Source organism: Pelophylax lessonae (genome assembly GCF_965119305.1).
Source record: "Pelophylax lessonae genome assembly, contig: HAP1_SCAFFOLD_261, whole genome shotgun sequence".
Lineage (NCBI taxonomy): Eukaryota > Metazoa > Chordata > Amphibia > Anura > Ranidae > Pelophylax > Pelophylax lessonae.
The window spans coordinates 159,296-181,963 of record NW_028120079.1 but is presented as its reverse complement, the minus strand read 5'-3'; the positions used below and the strand labels follow the sequence as shown (position 1 = coordinate 181,963).

At 49.7% G+C, this 22,668-nt stretch overlaps 1 protein-coding gene across 1 annotated transcript in view; it reads right to left on the bottom strand.

Moving 5' to 3' along the window:
* Positions 1 to 293: 293 nt before the first annotated feature.
* LOC309543597 (uncharacterized protein) overlaps positions 294 to 22,668 on the bottom strand; it is a 38,679-nt gene continuing 16,304 nt past the window's right edge. The window contains exon 5 of the mRNA XM_082276057.1: positions 294 to 989. Within this exon, the coding sequence (XP_082132183.1) occupies positions 448 to 989 (542 nt within the window). The 3' untranslated portion in view covers positions 294 to 447. The remainder of the gene's footprint in view (positions 990 to 22,668) is intronic.

Genomic DNA, 22,668 nt, shown 5'->3' with positions numbered 1-22,668 from the left:
TACCACAAGAGGTGGTTTCTGCGGGTAGTATAGTGGCTTTCAAAAGACTCTTAGACTTACATCTCAAGGATCAGAACATTCAGGGGTATGAGAGATGATTACAGCCACACATACCTACACAGGTTGAACTAGATGGACTATTGTCTTTATTCAACCTCACCTACTATGTAACTATATGTAACATTGGTCTCTCCACTGTATCCCTCCTCCAGCACACACACGTTGGTCTCTCCCCCATATCCCTCCTCCGGCACACACACATCAGTCTCTCCCCTGTATCCCTCCTCAGCTGCCAGTCTCATGGACATTTGCAATCATATAATATTGTGTAGCTGTACTGGAATCATTAGAGTGTAAGCTCCTCTGGTGCAATCACACACTGAAATACAGTGGTTCCAATATGTTAAGTTAAACAAAGCCTTTATTAGAATGCAGTCAGTAAGCGTCTCATGATTTCCCCCGACTCTTCTTTGCTGGATTGGAGGTGCTGTGTGGGCGTCGTCCTCTGCCACGACCAGGTCTGCCACGCCCAATATGGCCACTAGCTGGCATACTGGTGGGTGGTGCAGAGGACTGACCAGTGGCCCCGGGCTGATTGTTCGGCTGTGGCATACTGGCTACTTGCTGAATGATGTGAACCAGCTGTTGGAAGCCATTCTGCATGTTAGTAGAAAGGTTCCTTAGAATGAGGTTTGTCTGCCTCAGTGTGGCAGTCTGGGCTTTCACGCAGGCAGAGAGGTGGCGGAGCGAACGCTCTAGTGTTGTATCTGATTGGTGGGGGTCGGGATCGTTCTGTGATGGAACAGAGCTGGACTGCTGCGAGTCACAGTGGGCTTCAGAAATGTCCCCGTTTTCTTGGCTGTCCTGGTCACTAAAGAGGTCATATTTCTCTGTGGAGGCCAGCGAGGTCTCCTCCGCCATGTCCTCCTTCCCCGGAGTGCTGTCCGCTTTCTGTCCTCCATCAATGAAGCTCCCCATGATGGGAAGGGCTATGGCAAGAAGAGTAAGAGTTAGACTTTGTCCATTACTAGAGATGAACTCTGCCCCCCCCCCCGCCATGATAGGAGTTATGGAGGCCCCTAGGGGTGACTAACAGTTCTGACTCTGCACTCATCATCGAAATGTCTTCTCTGTCCCTCCACAGATATGTTCTTACTGCTGCAGCTCCGCCCAAAACTGTGATACTGAAATCGGCTCTCCTTATGTCTTCTCTTTATGTTATTAGTGCTTAACCATCTGTAGACGGTCCTCATTGCTAGGCTTTATTTTCTCTCTCTACGTCTTCCCTTAACTTATAGCCTGTTCTTATCTTTATTACCGCTCCTCTTTTAGGTCTGCTTCTGAAGTGGCAATTTTGCTCTGTTTAGCCAGCCATACTTTATTAACTCCTGATTAGCCAATTGGAAAGCGCCCACCCCATCCCTAACAGCAGATAACTAAGCATCTCTTGGGGAAGGCACGTTTTCTGTGGGGGGGCTCTTTCTCAAAGTGGGGTATTGCGAGAAGTGGGAACACTTCTAACCCTGCACTTCAGAGAATGAACACCGGAAATACCGAGATAAACACTACACAGACTACAGGTGACCTCATTTACCCCCTCAGCTCTTTCTCCTTGTAACATGAACTTTCTACTGCTCCTGACAGCCGTGTCCTCTATCCTTAAACACTGTCCTTCACCCCTCTTCCCCCCCCCCCCCACATATATATCACCCTCACTTCTGTCCTCTCCTTATTACTGCACTCACCATCTTCTGATATTTCTAAATCCACATACACAAAAAATCTCCAGAACACCGGGGCATGTCCGGAAAGAGATGTTTATATAAAAAGACCCTAATCAATCTTTTTTAATTGTCAGACTAACCTTTCAGTCAACGCCATTATGGGGTCAAGATGACCGTATGTGTAATTAGACTGTAATCTTGTGTAATCTGTAACTTGGGCTTGTGCCCGTTTATGTACTATAAAAGCTCTGTAACCAATGTAATCTGGGTCACATATCTGTTGGAGGATATGTGGTCCGCTGTATGGCTTTATGGCATATACTCTAAGAAAACATATGAAGACGAATGCAAACCTGATTGGCGTAGATGTCCTTTATTTCAAGGCTTAACTTAACAATATAAATCGCACTCTTTACCTTTCTGTTTCTCCTAACCTCTAGAGATATATCCCCAAACCCCGGGCCTCCATCATTTACCTGCACCTGATGACGTCAGCTGTGACGAAACACGTCGTGCATGGTTACGTCATTTCTGCCCCACTGGAACGCAGATCCGGTCGCTGGTTATCGTAGCATCCCGGAAGTAGCCGCTAACGAGGGATTCGCGGCCCCTACTGCTTTCTATACCTGCTTTTACCTCTTTTAAATGTGAGTACGTTTTTTGATTTTTATGACTAATAAACTTATCAAACGGTACATCACTATATGAGGTCTTCCTTTCCATATACCATCTCGGGATTACTCCCCATGTATGAGAGAGGAACATTAAGGTGAACCTGTCTGTTGGAATATCTGATCGCGCTGAGAGAAGACACCCAGGGATATTTTCTACATTAGAGCCCATCGCTAGGATTTACAGAGGCGAGGCTATTATTCTAAAGCTGATTACCCCTGTAGGGGTACCTATCTCTGGTGAGTGCGGGATATACCGGAGGGGTGCACGTTTTTTCCTTCACCCTACACCTTATCACCCGGATCACTTCCCGAATAATATTGTATCACCATTGGTTTTCAGAAATCACTTTCTAGCAAGCATTTTATGGACGGTTTCTGGACTTTTTTGGGTTTATATTTATATATACCTTAACAGATTTTGGTGTTTCCACTGGTTATCATCACTTTAGCACTTTGATTTTTATTTATTGCACATATCACTTTATACCCACGATTTAAGTGTAAATTTTATGCTTGATTTTATATTCATGTTTGGGTATTAATTTTTCATATCACTATTTTATATATTCATATTTAATTTTTTTATTCACTACGTTGTACATTTGCACTTTACTATTTATTTTCTCGATATTCAATCCCTTCCACCATATATATATTTTTATTCACAGTATTTTATTATATATTAGTATTTTTTACCCGTTATTTAACCCCTTCCACACCAGCATATATCAACTTTAATAGGCAGCGCCATTTTACCTCGTTTTTCTTCTATCCATCATTTACCTGTACTCAACACATCCATTACCCTGCACCCTCTGGCAGCAGCCGCAATCCACACAATTTACTTCCCATTTCTCTTCTTCCCAACTCCCTTTCTCTTACGCCCTTTGGAACGCCCGCTCTGTCTGTAACAAACTCACCCACTCATGACCTCTTTATCACTAACTCATTTAATCTAGTTGCCATCACCGAAACCTTGGTTCATGAATCTGACACTGCCTCTCCTGCTTCCCTATCCCATGGTGGCCTACTCTGGACGCAATTGAGGGGGTGTCGGAAACCTTCTATTCCCACATAGCACCTATCAGGTACGTCACCCACCTCCCTGTCCCTCTCCTCATTTGAGGCACACTGCATATGTCATTTCTCTGCAGTTTCTCCAGGATAGCTGTGATCTACCATCCCCCTTAATCGGTATTAACCTTTCTTCACGACTTCTCTGCCTGGCTACCCTATTTTCTCTCTTCTGAAATCCCCCCACAATCATTCAATTCGGCGTCTTCAAAATTCCTAATAATACTCCTGTCACTTCCAAACTCTAACCTCCTCCTTTGACCTGAAGCAATGGATACACGCTCCTACCCACTCTGAAGGCAATATACTTAAAGCAGAGTTCTGGCCTCAGGGGTCAATTTTAGATAAAAATACCCCCGGGACAGTCAGGGCTAGTACATTCCACAATGGATAGCCTCTGAACTGTCCCGGGTCGCACTTACCTGTAAGAAGAAATACTTACCTTAAAAAGTTATTCTCCAGCGCTGCCATCTTAGGTGTGGGCAGCTGAAGCCGCAGCGTTCCTCTTCGCGTCCTCTTCGGTGATGTCGGAGTCCCACAATGCACTGCACCGGCCCCGCTCGTCACTTCCGGTGCAGGCGCGTCATCCCTGCACAGCTTCTATGCATGCCCCAAAGCTGTATAGCAGGGAATGCTGCGCTTGCACCGGAAGTGACGAGCGGGGCCGGTGCAGGCGCATTGACTCCTGGGAGCGATGACGTTCAGCTCCCAGGAGTCATCGCAAACCGGAAGAGACGGCGCGGGCCGCGGCCGCAGAGGGAGGAAGTGGAAGGAAGGTGAGTATATTTTCTTCTATAAGGTAAGTGACCAAAAAAAAAAAAATCGGCAGTATCCATTTCTTTTTCAGGTTGCACTCAGCAAGCGGATGGCCCAAAATCGATTTTTTCGATTTTGAGGCCAGAACTCCGCTTTAATCCTTTTGCTCTGATCACTACCTTATTGCTTTAACCCTCTCCCTCTCCTCCACCGCCTCTCTCTCCAACCCCCTTACAGTTACCTGCAGAAACCTACGCCATCTTAACCCTTCTCTACTCCGCTACCGACCACCTCTATTACATAATCTCCCCCCTGTCCTGCACAGACCTAACCACTTCTGTCTGCAACACTTCACTTTCAGCCTCCCTGGACACACTGACCCCCCTCACCACACATCGAATCAGACCCCGACCCCTTCAACCTTGGCAAACCGATAACACTAGAAGTCTGAAAAAGCCTATTCATGCTGTGGAGTGCCTATGGCGTAAGACTCGGTCTCAGAAAGATTTCACCCAATATAAATCTGCCCTCCAAAAATACAACTCCAGCCTCCACACTGCCAAGCAGACCGATTTTATCACTCTCATTAACTCCTTCTCATCCAGTCCCTGTCAACTCATCTCTACCTTCAACTCTCTTCTTTGTCCTCCACTGCTTCCACCCACTGACTGCCTCACTGCCCAGGAGATCCCCAATCACTTCAATTAGAAGATTGACCCAATTCCTGAGAGGTTCTCTGCTGTTCAGATACCTTCCATGCTTTACACTTCATGCCCACAGGTGCGATCACTACTTCCCTCATTCATCCCCACCATTATAGAGGAGGACGCTAAACTCCTTGCCAACATCCAGCTAACCACCTTCCCCTTCGATCATGTTCCATCGCAAATGCTACATTCACCCTCTGGCTCTATTCTATACTAACCCACATCTTCAATCTCTCCCTCTATTCTGGAATCTTTCCCAACTCTCTAAAACATGCACTAGTCACCCCCCATAAAAAGCCCTCCCTGGACCCAACCGATCTGAACAACCTACGCCCTATTTCCTTGCTCCCCTTTTTATCCAAACTCCTCGAACGTCTGGTCTACAACCGACTGAGTGACCACCTTGCCGAGAATCGCCTCCTTGATCCCCTTCAGTGTGGATTTCGGCCTCAACACTCAACTGAAACTGCACTCCTAAAGCTGACAAACGATCTGCTAACGGCCAAAACCAATGGACACCATTCTGTACTCCTCCTCCTGGACCTTTCTGCTGCCTTTGATACGGTTGACCATCCCCTCCTCCTCAAAAAACTCCTCGCCTTTGGTCTCCGTGACTGCACTCTTCACTGGTTATCTTCCTACTTATCCAACCTTTAGCTTAATTACAATTCTACTTCCTCCTCTCCTCTTCCCTTCTCTGTTGGGGTCCCCCAAGGCTCTGTTCTTGGACCCCTCCTATTTTCAATCTACACCTCCTCTCTGGGTCAGCTGATAGCCTCCCATAGCTTCCAATACCATTTCTATGCTGACGATACACAAATCTATTTATCCACCCCTCAGCTCTCTCCCTCACGTATCACTAATTTACTATCAGATATATCAGTCTGGATGTCACACCACTTCCTCAAACTCAATCCATCCAAAACCGAGCTTATAATTCCTCCTCCACCGCGTGCCCCTTCCCCCGATCTCTCTGTCAATATCGATGGCACAACTCTCAGCCCATCCCCCCATGCCAAGGTCTTAGGTGTTGTCCTGGACTCTGAACTCTCCTTCACTCCACATCCAATCATTGTCCAAATCCTGCCGCCTCAGCCTCCGCAACATCTCCAAAATACGCCCCTTTCTAACCAAAGACACAACAAAACTTCTAGTTCATTCCATGGTCATCTCACGCCTCGACTACTGCAACTCCCTTCTCATTGGCTTACCTCTACATAGGCTCCTCCCCCCTTCAATCCCTCATGAATGCTGCCACCAGACTCACCCACCTCACCAATCGCTCAGTGTCCTCCACCCATCTGTGCCAACTCCTCCACTGGCTTCACTCACCCAAAAAAAAAATTCAAAATACTAAAAACTTACAGAGACATCCACAGCTCTTCCCCCAGCTACATCACTGACCTGGTCTCCAAATACCAACCTAATCGTTCTCATCGTTCCTCCCAGGACCTCCCGCTCTCTAACTCCCTCGTCACCTCCTCCCATGATCTGACTTTTCCAGAGCCTCTCCAATCCTATGGAACTCCTAACCCCAATCTGTCTGATTATCTCCTAGACAATCCCTGAAAAGCCTATCCTACCCATAACTAACAACTGTATTTTCATTTTCTCCATTAGCTCCCCCCCCCCATTTATTGCCTTTTGTATCACTTGACCCTCCCTCCTAGATTGTAAGCTCTAATGAGCCAGGCCGTCCAATTCCTCCTGTATTGAATTGTATTGTAACTGTACTGTTTGCCCTCATGTAAAGTGCTGTGCAAACTGTTGGTGCTATATAAATCCTGTACTATGATAATAATAACAAGGCTCTTTCTCTTCCTTTACCCTCCGGCACTGATATCTGGATGGAGATCACCAGGAGAGACTCTAACCCTCTCTTCTCCATCCTCCACCCTCCTGCACTGATATCTGAATGGAGACCACTAGGAGTGACTCTAACCCTCTCTTCTCCCTTCTCCGCCCTCCTGCACTGATATCTGAATGGAGATCACCAGAAGGGACTCTAACCCTCTCTTCCCCTTCCTCCACCCTCCTGCACTGATATCTGGATGGAGATCACCAGGAGAGACTCTAACCCTCTCTTCTACTTCCTCCGCCCTCCTGCACTGATATCTGAATGGAGATCACCAGGAGAGACTCTAACCCTCTCTTCTACTTCCTCCGCCCTCCTGCACTGATATCTGAATGGAGATCACCAGGAGAGACTCTAACCCTCTCTTCTCCTTCCTCCACCCTCCTGCACTGATATCTGGATGTAGACCACCAGGAGAGACTCTAACCCTCTCTTCTCCTTCCTCCACCCTCCTGCACTGATATCTGGATGTAGACCACCAGGAGAGACTCTAACCCTCTCTTCTCCTTCCTCCACCCTCCTGCACTGATATCTTAATGGAGATCACCAGGAGTGACTCTAACCCTCTCTTCTCCTTCCTCCGCCCTCCTGCACTGATATCTGAATGGAGATCACCAGAAGGGACTCTAACCCTCTCTTCTCTATTCTCCAACCTCCTGCACTGATATCTGAATGGAGATCACCAGAAGGGACTCTAACCCTCTCTTCTCCTTCCTCCGCCCTCCTGCACTGATATCTGAATGGAGATCACCAGGAGAGACTCTAACCCTCTCTTCTCCTTCCTCCACCCTCCTGCACTGATATCTGAATGGAGACCACTAGGAGTGATGCTAACCATCTCTTCTTCTTTCTCACCCCCTGCACTAACTGAATGGAGACTACCAGGGGTGACTCTCTAATCCCCCAACCCCCTGCACTGATATCGGAGTTGAAACCACCAGGAATGACGCTGACCCACTCTTCCCTTTCCTCTACCCCCCCTGCACTGATATCTGAATGGAGACCACCAGGAGTGATTTTTCCCCTCTCTTCCCCTTCCTCTACCCTCCTGCACTGATATCTGAATGGAGATCACTAGGAGAGACTCTAACCCTCTCTTCTCCTTCCTCCGCCCTCCTGCACTGATATCTGAATGGAGATCACCAGAAGGGACTCTAACCCTCTCTTCTCCTTCCTCCACCCTCCTGCACTGATATCTGAATGGAGATCACTAGGAGTGACTCTAACCCTCTCTTCTCCTTCCTCCGCCCTCCTGCACTGATATCTGAATGGAGATCACCAGAAGGGACTCTAACCCTCTCTTCTCCTTCCTCCACCCTCCTGCACTGATATCTGAATGGAGATCACCAGAAGGGACTCTAACCCTCTCTTCTCCTTCCTCCACCCTCCTGCACTGATATCTGAATGGAGATCACCAGGAGACACTCTAACCCTCTCTTCTCTATTCTCCAACCTCCTGCACTGATATCTGAATGGAGACCACCAGGAGTGACTCTAACCCTCTCTTCTCCTTCCTCCACCCTCCTGCACTGATATCTGAATGGAGATCACTATAAGGGACTCTAACCCTCTCTTCTTCCTCTACCCTCCTGCACTGATATCTGAATGGAGATCACCAGAAGGGACTCTAACCCTCTCTTCTCCATCCTCCACCCTCCTGCACTGATATCTGAATGGAGATCACTAGGAGTGACTCTAACCCTCTCTTCTCCTTCCTCCGCCCTCCTGCACTGATATCTGAATGGAGATCACTATAAGGGACTCTAACCCTCTCTTCTTCCTCCACCCTCCTGCACTGATATCTGAATGGAGATCACCAGGAGTGACTCTAACCCTCTCTTCTCCTTCCTCCACCCTCCTGCACTGATATCTGAATGGAGATCACCAGAAGGGACTCTAACCCTCTCTTCTCCTTCCTCCACCCTCCTGCACTGATATCTGAATGGAGATCACTAGGAGTGACTCTAACCCTCTCTTCTCCTTCCTCCACCCTCCTGCACTGATATCTGAATGGAGATCACCAGAAGGGACTCTAACCCTCTCTTCTCCTTCCTCCACCCTCCTGCACTGATATCTTAATGGAGATCACCAGGAGTGACTCTAACCCTCTCTTCTCCTTCCTCCACCCTCCTGCACTGATATCTGGATGGAGATCACCAGGAGAGACTCTAACCCTCTCTTCTCCTTCCTCCACCCTCCTGCACTGATATCTGAATGGAGATCACTATAAGGGACTCTAACCCTCTCTTCTCCTTCCTCCGCCCTCCTGCACTGATATCTGAATGGAGATCACCAGGAGTGACTCTAACCCTCTCTTCTCCATCCTCCACCCTCCTGCACTGATATCTGAATGGAGATCACCAGAAGGGACTCTAACCCTCTCTTCTCTATTCTCCAACCTCCTGCACTGATATCTGAATGGAGATCACCAGGAGAGACTCTAACCCTCTCTTCTCCTTCCTCCACCCTCCTGCACTGATATCTGAATGGAGACCACTAGGAGTGATGCTAACCATCTCTTCTTCTTTCTCACCCCCTGCACTAACTGAATGGAGACTACCAGGGGTGACTCTCTAATCCCCCAACCCCCTGCACTGATATCGGAGTTGAAACCACCAGGAATGACGCTGACCCTCTCTTCCCTTTCCTCTACCCCCCCTGCACTGATATCTGAATGGAGATCACTAGGAGTGACTCTAACCCTCTCTTCTCCTTCCTCCACCCTCCTGCACTGATATCTGAATGGAGATCACTATAAGGGACTCTAACCCTCTCTTCTCCTTCCTCCACCCTCCTGCACTGATATCTGAATGGAGACCACCAGGAGTGACTCTAGCCCTCTCTTCTCCTTCCTCCACCCTCCTGCACTGATATCTGAATGGAGATCACCAGGAGACACTCTAACCCTCTCTTCTCCTTCCTCCACCCTCCTGCACTGATATCTGAATGGAGATCACTATAAGGGACTCTAACCCTCTCTTCTTCCTCCACCCTCCTGCACTGATATCTGAATGGAGACCACCAGGAGTGACTCTAACCCTCTCTTCTCCTTCCTCCGCCCTCCTGCACTGATATCTGAATGGAGATCACTATAAGGGACTCTAACCCTCTCTTCTTCCTCTACCCTCCTGCACTGATATCTGAATGGAGATCACCAGAAGGGACTCTAACCCTCTCTTCTCCATCCTCCACCCTCCTGCACTGATATCTGAATGGAGATCACTAGGAGTGACTCTAACCCTCTCTTCTCCTTCCTCCGCCCTCCTGCACTGATATCTGAATGGAGATCACTATAAGGGACTCTAACCCTCTCTTCTTCCTCCACCCTCCTGCACTGATATCTGAATGGAGATCACCAGGAGTGACTCTAACCCTCTCTTCTCCTTCCTCCACCCTCCTGCACTGATATCTGAATGGAGATCACCAGAAGGGACTCTAACCCTCTCTTCTCCTTCCTCCACCCTCCTGCACTGATATCTGAATGGAGATCACCAGAAGGGACTCTAACCCTCTCTTCTCCTTCCTCCGCCCTCCTGCACTGATATCTGAATGGAGATCACTAGGAGTGACTCTAACCCTCTCTTCTCCTTCCTCCGCCCTCCTGCACTGATATCTGAATGGAGATCACCAGAAGGGACTCTAACCCTCTCTTCTCTATTCTCCAACCTCCTGCACTGATATCTGAATGGAGACCACCAGGAGTGACTCTAACCCTCTCTTCTCCTTCCTCCACCCTCCTGCACTGATATCTGAATGGAGATCACTATAAGGGACTCTAACCCTCTCTTCTTCCTCTACCCTCCTGCACTGATATCTGAATGGAGATCACCAGAAGGGACTCTAACCCTCTCTTCTCCATCCTCCACCCTCCTGCACTGATATCTGAATGGAGATCACTAGGAGTGACTCTAACCCTCTCTTCTCCTTCCTCCACCCTCCTGCACTGATATCTGAATGGAGATCACTATAAGGGACTCTAACCCTCTCTTCTCCATCCTCCACCCTCCTGCACTGATATCTGAATGGAGATCACCAGGAGTGACTCTAACCCTCTCTTCTCCTTCCTCCACCCTCCTGCACTGATATCTGAATGGAGATCACCAGAAGGGACTCTAACCCTCTCTTCTCCTTCCTCCACCCTCCTGCACTGATATCTGAATGGAGATCACCAGAAGGGACTCTAACCCTCTCTTCTCCTTCCTCCGCCCTCCTGCACTGATATCTGAATGGAGATCACTAGGAGTGACTCTAACCCTCTCTTCTCCTTCCTCCGCCCTCCTGCACTGATATCTGAATGGAGATCACCAGAAGGGACTCTAACCCTCTCTTCTCCTTCCTCCACCCTCCTGCACTGATATCTGAATGGAGATCACTAGGAGTGACTCTAACCCTCTCTTCTCCTTCCTCCGCCCTCCTGCACTGATATCTGAATGGAGATCACCAGAAGGGACTCTAACCCTCTCTTCTCTATTCTCCAACCTCCTGCACTGATATCTGAATGGAGACCACCAGGAGTGACTCTAACCCTCTCTTCTCCTTCCTCCACCCTCCTGCACTGATATCTGAATGGAGATCACTATAAGGGACTCTAACCCTCTCTTCTTCCTCCACCCTCCTGCACTGATATCTGAATGGAGACCACCAGGAGTGACTCTAACCCTCTCTTCTCCTTCCTCCGCCCTCCTGCACTGATATCTGAATGGAGATCACTATAAGGGACTCTAACCCTCTCTTCTTCCTCTACCCTCCTGCACTGATATCTGAATGGAGATCACCAGAAGGGACTCTAACCCTCTCTTCTCCATCCTCCACCCTCCTGCACTGATATCTGAATGGAGATCACTAGGAGTGACTCTAACCCTCTCTTCTCCTTCCTCCGCCCTCCTGCACTGATATCTGAATGGAGATCACTATAAGGGACTCTAACCCTCTCTTCTCCTTCCTCCGCCCTCCTGCACTGATATCTGAATGGAGATCACCAGAAGGGACTCTAACCCTCTCTTCTTCCTCCACCCTCCTGCACTGATATCTGAATGGAGATCACCAGAAGGGACTCTAACCCTCTCTTCTCCTTCCTCCACCCTCCTGCACTGATATCTGAATGGAGACCACCAGAAGGGACTCTAACCCTCTCTTCTCCTTCCTCCACCCTCCTGCACTGATATCTGAATGGAGATCACCAGGAGAGACTCTAACCCTCTCTTCTCCTTCCTCCACCCTCCTGCACTGATATCTGAATGGAGACCACTAGGAGTGATGCTAACCATCTCTTCTTCTTTCTCACCCCCTGCACTAACTGAATGGAGACTACCAGGGGTGACTCTCTAATCCCCCAACCCCCTGCACTGATATCGGAGTTGAAACCACCAGGAATGACGCTGACCCACTCTTCCCTTTCCTCTACCCCCCCTGCACTGATATCTGAATGGAGATCACCAGGAGTGATTTTTCCCCTCTCTTCCCCTTCCTCTACCCTCCTGCACTGATATCTGAATGGAGATCACTAGGAGTGACTCTAACCCTCTCTTCTCCTTCCTCCGCCCTCCTGCACTGATATCTGAATGGAGATCACTATAAGGGACTCTAACCCTCTCTTCTTCCTCCACCCTCCTGCACTGATATCTGAATGGAGACCACCAGGAGTGACTCTAACCCTCTCTTCTCCTTCCTCCGCCCTCCTGCACTGATATCTGAATGGAGATCACTATAAGGGACTCTAACCCTCTCTTCTTCCTCTACCCTCCTGCACTGATATCTGAATGGAGATCACCAGAAGGGACTCTAACCCTCTCTTCTCCATCCTCCACCCTCCTGCACTGATATCTGAATGGAGATCACTAGGAGTGACTCTAACCCTCTCTTCTCCTTCCTCCGCCCTCCTGCACTGATATCTGAATGGAGATCACTATAAGGGACTCTAACCCTCTCTTCTCCATCCTCCACCCTCCTGCACTGATATCTGAATGGAGACCACCAGGAGTGACTCTAGCCCTCTCTTCTCCTTCCTCCACCCTCCTGCACTGATATCTGAATGGAGATCACCAGAAGGGACTCTAACCCTCTCTTCTCCTTCCTCCACCCTCCTGCACTGATATCTGAATGGAGATCACCAGGAGTGACTCTAACCCTCTCTTCTCCTTCCTCCACCCTCCTGCACTGATATCTGAATGGAGATCACCAGAAGGGACTCTAACCCTCTCTTCTCTATTCTCCAACCTCCTGCACTGATATCTGAAATGGAGATCACCAGGAGTGACTCTAACCCTCTCTTCTCCTTCCTCCGCCCTCCTGCACTGATATCTGAATGGAGACCACCAGGAGACACTCTAACCCTCTCTTCTCCTTCCTCCACCCTCCTGCACTGATATCTGAATGGAGATCACCAGAAGGGACTCTAACCCTCTCTTCTTCCTCCACCCTCCTGCACTGATATCTGAATGGAGACCACCAGGAGTGACTCTAGCCCTCTCTTCTCCTTCCTCCACCCTCCTGCACTGATATCTGAATGGAGATCACCAGAAGGGACTCTAACCCTCTCTTCTCCTTCCTCCACCCTCCTGCACTGATATCTGAATGGAGATCACCAGGAGTGACTCTAACCCTCTCTTCTCCTTCCTCCACCCTCCTGCACTGATATCTAAATGGAGATCACCAGGAGAGACTCTAACCCTCTCTTCTCCTTCCTCCACCCTCCTGCACTGATATCTGAATGGAGATCACCAGAAGGGACTCTAACCCTCTCTTCTCCTTCCTCCACCCTCCTGCACTGATATCTGAATGGAGATCACCAGAAGGGACTCTAACCCTCTCTTCTCCTTCCTCCACCCTCCTGCACTGATATCTGAATGGAGATCACCAGAAGGGACTCTAACCCTCTCTTCTCTATTCTCCAACCTCCTGCACTGATATCTGAAATGGAGATCACCAGGAGTGACTCTAACCCTCTCTTCTCCTTCCTCCGCCCTCCTGCACTGATATCTGAATGGAGACCACCAGGAGACACTCTAACCCTCTCTTCTCCTTCCTCCACCCTCCTGCACTGATATCTGAATGGAGATCACCAGAAGGGACTCTAACCCTCTCTTCTCTATTCTCCAACCTCCTGCACTGATATCTGGATGGAGATCACCAGGAGTGACTCTAACCCTCTCTTCTTCCTCCACCCTCCTGCACTGATATCTGAATGGAGATCACCAGGAGTGACTCTAACCCTCTCTTCTTCCTCCACCCTCCTGCACTGATATCTGAATGGAGATCACCAGAAGGGACTCTAACCCTCTCTTCTCCTTCCTCCACCCTCCTGCACTGATATCTGAATGGAGATCACCAGAAGGGACTCTAACCCTCTCTTCTCCTTCCTCCACCCTCCTGCACTGATATCTGAATGGAGATCACCAGAAGGGACTCTAACCCTCTCTTCTCCTTCCTCCACCCTCCTGCACTGATATCTGAATGGAGATCACTAGGAGTGACTCTAACCCTCTCTTCTCCTTCCTCCGCCCTCCTGCACTGATATCTGAATGGAGATCACTAGGAGTGACTCTAACCCTCTCTTCTCCTTCCTCCGCCCTCCTGCACTGATATCTGAATGGAGATCACTAGGAGTGACTCTAACCCTCTCTTCTCCTTCCTCCGCCCTCCTGCACTGATATCTGAATGGAGATCACCAGAAGGGACTCTAACCCTCTCTTCTTCCTCTACCCTCCTGCACTGATATCTGAATGGAGATCACCAGAAGGGACTCTAACCCTCTCTTCTCCATCCTCCACCCTCCTGCACTGATATCTGAATGGAGATCACTAGGAGTGACTCTAACCCTCTCTTCTCCTTCCTCCGCCCTCCTGCACTGATATCTGAATGGAGATCACTATAAGGGACTCTAACCCTCTCTTCTTCCTCCACCCTCCTGCACTGATATCTGAATGGAGATCACCAGGAGTGACTCTAACCCTCTCTTCTCCTTCCTCCACCCTCCTGCACTGATATCTGAATGGAGATCACCAGAAGGGACTCTAACCCTCTCTTCTTCCTCCACCCTCCTGCACTGATATCTGAATGGAGATCACCAGAAGGGACTCTAACCCTCTCTTCTCCTTCCTCCACCCTCCTGCACTGATATCTGAATGGAGACCACCAGAAGGGACTCTAACCCTCTCTTCTCCTTCCTCCGCCCTCCTGCACTGATATCTGAATGGAGATCACTATAAGGGACTCTAACCCTCTCTTCTTCCTCTACCCTCCTGCACTGATATCTGAATGGAGATCACCAGAAGGGACTCTAACCCTCTCTTCTCCATCCTCCACCCTCCTGCACTGATATCTGAATGGAGATCACTAGGAGTGACTCTAACCCTCTCTTCTCCTTCCTCCGCCCTCCTGCACTGATATCTGAATGGAGATCACTATAAGGGACTCTAACCCTCTCTTCTCCATCCTCCACCCTCCTGCACTGATATCTGAATGGAGATCACCAGAAGGGACTCTAACCCTCTCTTCTCCTTCCTCCACCCTCCTGCACTGATATCTGAATGGAGATCACCAGGAGTGACTCTAACCCTCTCTTCTCCTTCCTCCACCCTCCTGCACTGATATCTGAATGGAGATCACCAGAAGGGACTCTAACCCTCTCTTCTTCCTCCACCCTCCTGCACTGATATCTGAATGGAGACCACCAGGAGTGACTCTAGCCCTCTCTTCTCCTTCCTCCACCCTCCTGCACTGATATCTGAATGGAGATCACCAGAAGGGACTCTAACCCTCTCTTCTCCTTCCTCCACCCTCCTGCACTGATATCTGAATGGAGATCACCAGGAGTGACTCTAACCCTCTCTTCTCCTTCCTCCACCCTCCTGCACTGATATCTAAATGGAGATCACCAGAAGGGACTCTAACCCTCTCTTCTCCTTCCTCCACCCTCCTGCACTGATATCTGAATGGAGATCACCAGGAGTGACTCTAACCCTCTCTTCTCCTTCCTCCACCCTCCTGCACTGATATCTGAATGGAGATCACCAGGAGTGACTCTAACCCTCTCTTCTCCTTCCTCCACCCTCCTGCACTGATATCTAAATGGAGATCACCAGGAGAGACTCTAACCCTCTCTTCTCCTTCCTCCACCCTCCTGCACTGATATCTGAATGGAGATCACCAGAAGGGACTCTAACCCTCTCTTCTCCTTCCTCCGCCCTCCTGCACTGATATCTGAATGGAGACCACCAGGAGACACTCTAACCCTCTCTTCTCCTTCCTCCACCCTCCTGCACTGATATCTGAATGGAGATCACTAGGAGTGACTCTAACCCTCTCTTCTCCTTCCTTCACCCTCCTGCACTGATATCTGAATGGAGATCACCAGAAGGGACTCTAACCCTCTCTTCTTCCTCCACCCTCCTGCACTGATATCTGAATGGAGACCACCAGGAGTGACTCTAGCCCTCTCTTCTCCTTCCTCCACCCTCCTGCACTGATATCTGAATGGAGATCACCAGAAGGGACTCTAACCCTCTCTTCTCCTTCCTCCACCCTCCTGCACTGATATCTGAATGGAGATCACCAGGAGTGACTCTAACCCTCTCTTCTCCTTCCTCCACCCTCCTGCACTGATATCTGAATGGAGATCACCAGGAGTGACTCTAACCCTCTCTTCTCCTTCCTCCACCCTCCTGCACTGATATCTAAATGGAGATCACCAGGAGAGACTCTAACCCTCTCTTCTCCTTCCTCCACCCTCCTGCACTGATATCTGAATGGAGATCACCAGAAGGGACTCTAACCCTCTCTTCTCCTTCCTCCGCCCTCCTGCACTGATATCTGAATGGAGACCACCAGGAGACACTCTAACCCTCTCTTCTCCTTCCTCCACCCTCCTGCACTGATATCTGAATGGAGATCACTAGGAGTGACTCTAACCCTCTCTTCTCCTTCCTTCACCCTCCTGCACTGATATCTGAATGGAGATCACCAGGAGACACTCTAACCCTCTCTTCTCCTTCCTCCACCCTCCTGCACTGATATCTGAATGGAGATCACCAGAAGGGACTCTAACCCTCTCTTCTCCTTCCTCCGCCCTCCTGCACTGATATCTGAATGGAGATCACTAGGAGTGACTCTAACCCTCTCTTCTCCTTCCTCCACCCTCCTGCACTGATATCTGAATGGAGACCACCAGAAGGGACTCTAACCCTCTCTTCTCCTTCCTCCACCCTCCTGCACTGATATCTGAATGGAGACCACTAGGAGTGATGCTAACCATCTCTTCTTCTTTCTCACCCCCTGCACTAACTGAATGGAGACTACCAGGGGTGACTCTCTAATCCCCCAACCCCCTGCACTGATATCGGAGTTGAAACCACCAGGAATGACGCTGACCCACTCTTCCCTTTCCTCTACCCCCCCTGCACTGATATCTGAATGGAGATCACCAGGAGAGACTCTAACCCTCTCTTCTCCTTCCTCCACCCTCCTGCACTGATATCTGAATGGAGATCACTAGGAGTGACTCTAACCCTCTCTTCTCCTTCCTCCACCCTCCTGCACTGATATCTGAATGGAGATCACTAGGAGTGACTCTAACCCTCTCTTCTCCTTCCTCCGCCCTCCTGCACTGATATCTGAATGGAGATCACTAGGAGTGACTCTAACCCTCTCTTCTCCTTCCTCCGCCCTCCTGCACTGATATCTGAATGGAGATCACCAGAAGGGACTCTAACCCTCTCTTCTCCTTCCTCCGCCCTCCTGCACTGATATCTGAATGGAGATCACCAGAAGGGACTCTAACCCTCTCTTCTCCTTCCTCCGCCCTCCTGCACTGATATCTGAATGGAGATCACTAGGAGTGACTCTAACCCTCTCTTCTCCTTCCTCCGCCCTCCTGCACTGATATCTGAATGGAGATCACCAGAAGAGACTCTAACCCTCTCTTCTCCTTCCTCCACCCTCCTGCACTGATATCTGAATGGAGATCACTAGGAGTGACTCTAACCCTCTCTTCTCCTTCCTCCGCCCTCCTGCACTGATATCTGAATGGAGATCACCAGAAGGGACTCTAACCCTCTCTTCTCCTTCCTCCGCCCTCCTGCACTGATATCTGAATGGAGATCACCAGAAGGGACTCTAACCCTCTCTTCTCCATCCTCCACCCTCCTGCACTGATATCTGAATGGAGATCACCAGAAGGGACTCTAACCCTCTCTTCTCCTTCCTCCACCCTCCTGCACTGATATCTGAATGGAGATCACTAGGAGTGACTCTAACCCTCTCTTCTCCTTCCTCCACCCTCCTGCACTGATATCTGAATGGAGATCACCAGAAGGGACTCTAACCCTCTCTTCTCCTTCCTCCACCCTCCTGCACTGATATCTGAATGGAGATCACTAGGAGTGACTCTAACCCTCTCTTCTCCTTCCTCCGCCCTCCTGCACTGATATCTGAATGGAGATCACTAGGAGTGACTCTAACCCTCTCTTCTCCTTCCTCCACCCTCCTGCACTGATATCTGAATGGAGATCACCAGAAGGGACTCTAACCCTCTCTTCTCCTTCCTCCACCCTCCTGCACTGATATCTGAATGGAGATCACTAGGAGTGACTCTAACCCTCTCTTCTCCTTCCTCCACCCTCCTGCACTGATATCTGAATGGAGATCACTAGGAGTGACTCTAACCCTCTCTTCTCCTTCCTCCACCCTCCTGCACTGATATCTGAATGGAGATCACTAGGAGTGACTCTAACCCTCTCTTCTCCTTCCTCCACCCTCCTGCACTGATATCTGAATGGAGACCACCAGGAGTGATTCTTCCCCTCTCTTCCCCTTCCTCTACCCTCCTGCACTGATATCTGAATGGAGATCACTAGGAGTGACTCTAACCCTCTCTTCTCCTTCCTCCGCCCTCCTGCACTGATATCTGAATGGAGATCACCAGAAGGGACTCTAACCCTCTCTTCTCCTTCCTCCGCCCTCCTGCACTGATATCTGAATGGAGATCACCAGAAGGGACTCTAACCCTCTCTTCTCCATCCTCCACCCTCCTGCACTGATATCTGAATGGAGATCACTAGGAGTGACTCTAACCCTCTCTTCTCCTTCCTCCACCCTCCTGCACTGATATCTGAATGGAGATCACTAGGAGTGACTCTAACCCTCTCTTCTCCTTCCTCCACCCTCCTGCACTGATATCTGAATGGAGATCACTATAAGGGACTCTAACCCTCTCTTCTCCTTCCTCCGCCCTCCTGCACTGATATCTGAATGGAGATCACTAGGAGTGACTCTAACCCTCTCTTCTCCTTCCTCCACCCTCCTGCACTGATATCTGAATGGAGATCACTAGGAGTGACTCTAACCCTCTCTTCTCCTTCCTCCACCCTCCTGCACTGATATCTGAATGGAGATCACCAGGAGACACTCTAACCCTCTCTTCTCCTTCCTCCGCCCTCCTGCACTGATATCTGAATGGAGATCACTATAAGGGACTCTAACCCTCTCTTCTCCATCCTCCACCCTCCTGCACTGATATCTGAATGGAGACCACCAGGAGACACTCTAACCCTCTCTTCTCCTTCCTCCACCCTCCTGCACTGATATCTGAATGGAGATCACCAGAAGGGACTCTAACCCTCTCTTCTCCTTCCTCCACCCTCCTGCACTGATATCTGAATGGAGATCACCAGGAGTGACTCTAACCCTCTCTTCTCCTTCCTCCACCCTCCTGCACTGATATCTGAATGGAGATCACCAGGAGTGACTCTAGCCCTCTCTTCTTCTTCCTCCACCCTCCTGCACTGATATCTGAATGGAGATCACCAGAAGGGACTCTAACCCTCTCTTCTCCTTCCTCCACCCTCCTGCACTGATATCTGAATGGAGATCACCAGGAGTGACTCTAGCCCTCTCTTCTTCTTCCTCCACCCTCCTGCACTGATATCTGAATGGAGATCACCAGAAGGGACTCTAACCCTCTCTTCTCTATTCTCCAACCTCCTGCACTGATATCTGAATGGAGATCACCAGGAGTGACTCTAACCCTCTCTTCTCCTTCCTCCACCCTCCTGCACTGATATCTGAATGGAGACCACTAGGAGTGATGCTAACCATCTCTTCTCCTTCCTCCACCCTCCTGCACTGATATCTTAATGGAGATCACCAGGAGTGACTCTAACCCTCTCTTCTCCTTCCTCCGCCCTCCTGCACTGATATCTGAATGGAGATCACCAGAAGGGACTCTAACCCTCTCTTCTCTATTCTCCAACCTCCTGCACTGATATCTGAATGGAGATCACCAGAAGGGACTCTAACCCTCTCTTCTCCTTCCTCCGCCCTCCTGCACTGATATCTGAATGGAGATCACCAGGAGAGACTCTAACCCTCTCTTCTCCTTCCTCCACCCTCCTGCACTGATATCTGAATGGAGACCACTAGGAGTGATGCTAACCATCTCTTCTTCTTTCTCACCCCCTGCACTAACTGAATGGAGACTACCAGGGGTGACTCTCTAATCCCCCAACCCCCTGCACTGATATCGGAGTTGAAACCACCAGGAATGACGCTGACCCACTCTTCCCTTTCCTCTACCCCCCCTGCACTGATATCTGAATGGAGACCACCAGGAGTGATTTTTCCCCTCTCTTCCCCTTCCTCTACCCTCCTGCACTGATATCTGAATGGAGATCACTAGGAGAGACTCTAACCCTCTCTTCTCCTTCCTCCGCCCTCCTGCACTGATATCTGAATGGAGATCACCAGAAGGGACTCTAACCCTCTCTTCTCCTTCCTCCACCCTCCTGCACTGATATCTGAATGGAGATCACTAGGAGTGACTCTAACCCTCTCTTCTCCTTCCTCCGCCCTCCTGCACTGATATCTGAATGGAGATCACCAGAAGGGACTCTAACCCTCTCTTCTCCTTCCTCCACCCTCCTGCACTGATATCTGAATGGAGATCACCAGAAGGGACTCTAACCCTCTCTTCTCCTTCCTCCACCCTCCTGCACTGATATCTGAATGGAGATCACCAGGAGACACTCTAACCCTCTCTTCTCTATTCTCCAACCTCCTGCACTGATATCTGAATGGAGACCACCAGGAGTGACTCTAACCCTCTCTTCTCCTTCCTCCACCCTCCTGCACTGATATCTGAATGGAGATCACTATAAGGGACTCTAACCCTCTCTTCTTCCTCCACCCTCCTGCACTGATATCTGAATGGAGACCACCAGGAGTGACTCTAACCCTCTCTTCTCCTTCCTCCGCCCTCCTGCACTGATATCTGAATGGAGATCACTATAAGGGACTCTAACCCTCTCTTCTTCCTCTACCCTCCTGCACTGATATCTGAATGGAGATCACCAGAAGGGACTCTAACCCTCTCTTCTCCATCCTCCACCCTCCTGCACTGATATCTGAATGGAGATCACTAGGAGTGACTCTAACCCTCTCTTCTCCTTCCTCCGCCCTCCTGCACTGATATCTGAATGGAGATCACTATAAGGGACTCTAACCCTCTCTTCTTCCTCCACCCTCCTGCACTGATATCTGAATGGAGATCACCAGGAGTGACTCTAACCCTCTCTTCTCCTTCCTCCACCCTCCTGCACTGATATCTGAATGGAGATCACCAGAAGGGACTCTAACCCTCTCTTCTCCTTCCTCCACCCTCCTGCACTGATATCTGAATGGAGATCACTAGGAGTGACTCTAACCCTCTCTTCTCCTTCCTCCACCCTCCTGCACTGATATCTGAATGGAGATCACCAGAAGGGACTCTAACCCTCTCTTCTCCTTCCTCCACCCTCCTGCACTGATATCTTAATGGAGATCACCAGGAGTGACTCTAACCCTCTCTTCTCCTTCCTCCGCCCTCCTGCACTGATATCTGGATGGAGATCACCAGGAGAGACTCTAACCCTCTCTTCTCCTTCCTCCACCCTCCTGCACTGATATCTGAATGGAGATCACTAGGAGTGACTCTAACCCTCTCTTCTCCTTCCTCCGCCCTCCTGCACTGATATCTGAATGGAGATCACCAGAAGGGACTCTAACCCTCTCTTCTCCTTCCTCCACCCTCCTGCACTGATATCTGAATGGAGATCACCAGAAGGGACTCTAACCCTCTCTTCTCCTTCCTCCACCCTCCTGCACTGATATCTGAATGGAGATCACCAGGAGACACTCTAACCCTCTCTTCTCTATTCTCCAACCTCCTGCACTGATATCTGAATGGAGACCACCAGGAGTGACTCTAACCCTCTCTTCTCCTTCCTCCACCCTCCTGCACTGATATCTGAATGGAGATCACTATAAGGGACTCTAACCCTCTCTTCTTCCTCCACCCTCCTGCACTGATATCTGAATGGAGACCACCAGGAGTGACTCTAACCCTCTCTTCTCCTTCCTCCGCCCTCCTGCACTGATATCTGAATGGAGATCACTATAAGGGACTCTAACCCTCTCTTCTTCCTCTACCCTCCTGCACTGATATCTGAATGGAGATCACCAGAAGGGACTCTAACCCTCTCTTCTCCATCCTCCACCCTCCTGCACTGATATCTGAATGGAGATCACTAGGAGTGACTCTAACCCTCTCTTCTCCTTCCTCCGCCCTCCTGCACTGATATCTGAATGGAGATCACTATAAGGGACTCTAACCCTCTCTTCTTCCTCCACCCTCCTGCACTGATATCTGAATGGAGATCACCAGGAGTGACTCTAACCCTCTCTTCTCCTTCCTCCACCCTCCTGCACTGATATCTGAATGGAGATCACCAGAAGGGACTCTAACCCTCTCTTCTCCTTCCTCCACCCTCCTGCACTGATATCTGAATGGAGATCACCAGAAGGGACTCTAACCCTCTCTTCTCCTTCCTCCACCCTCCTGCACTGAT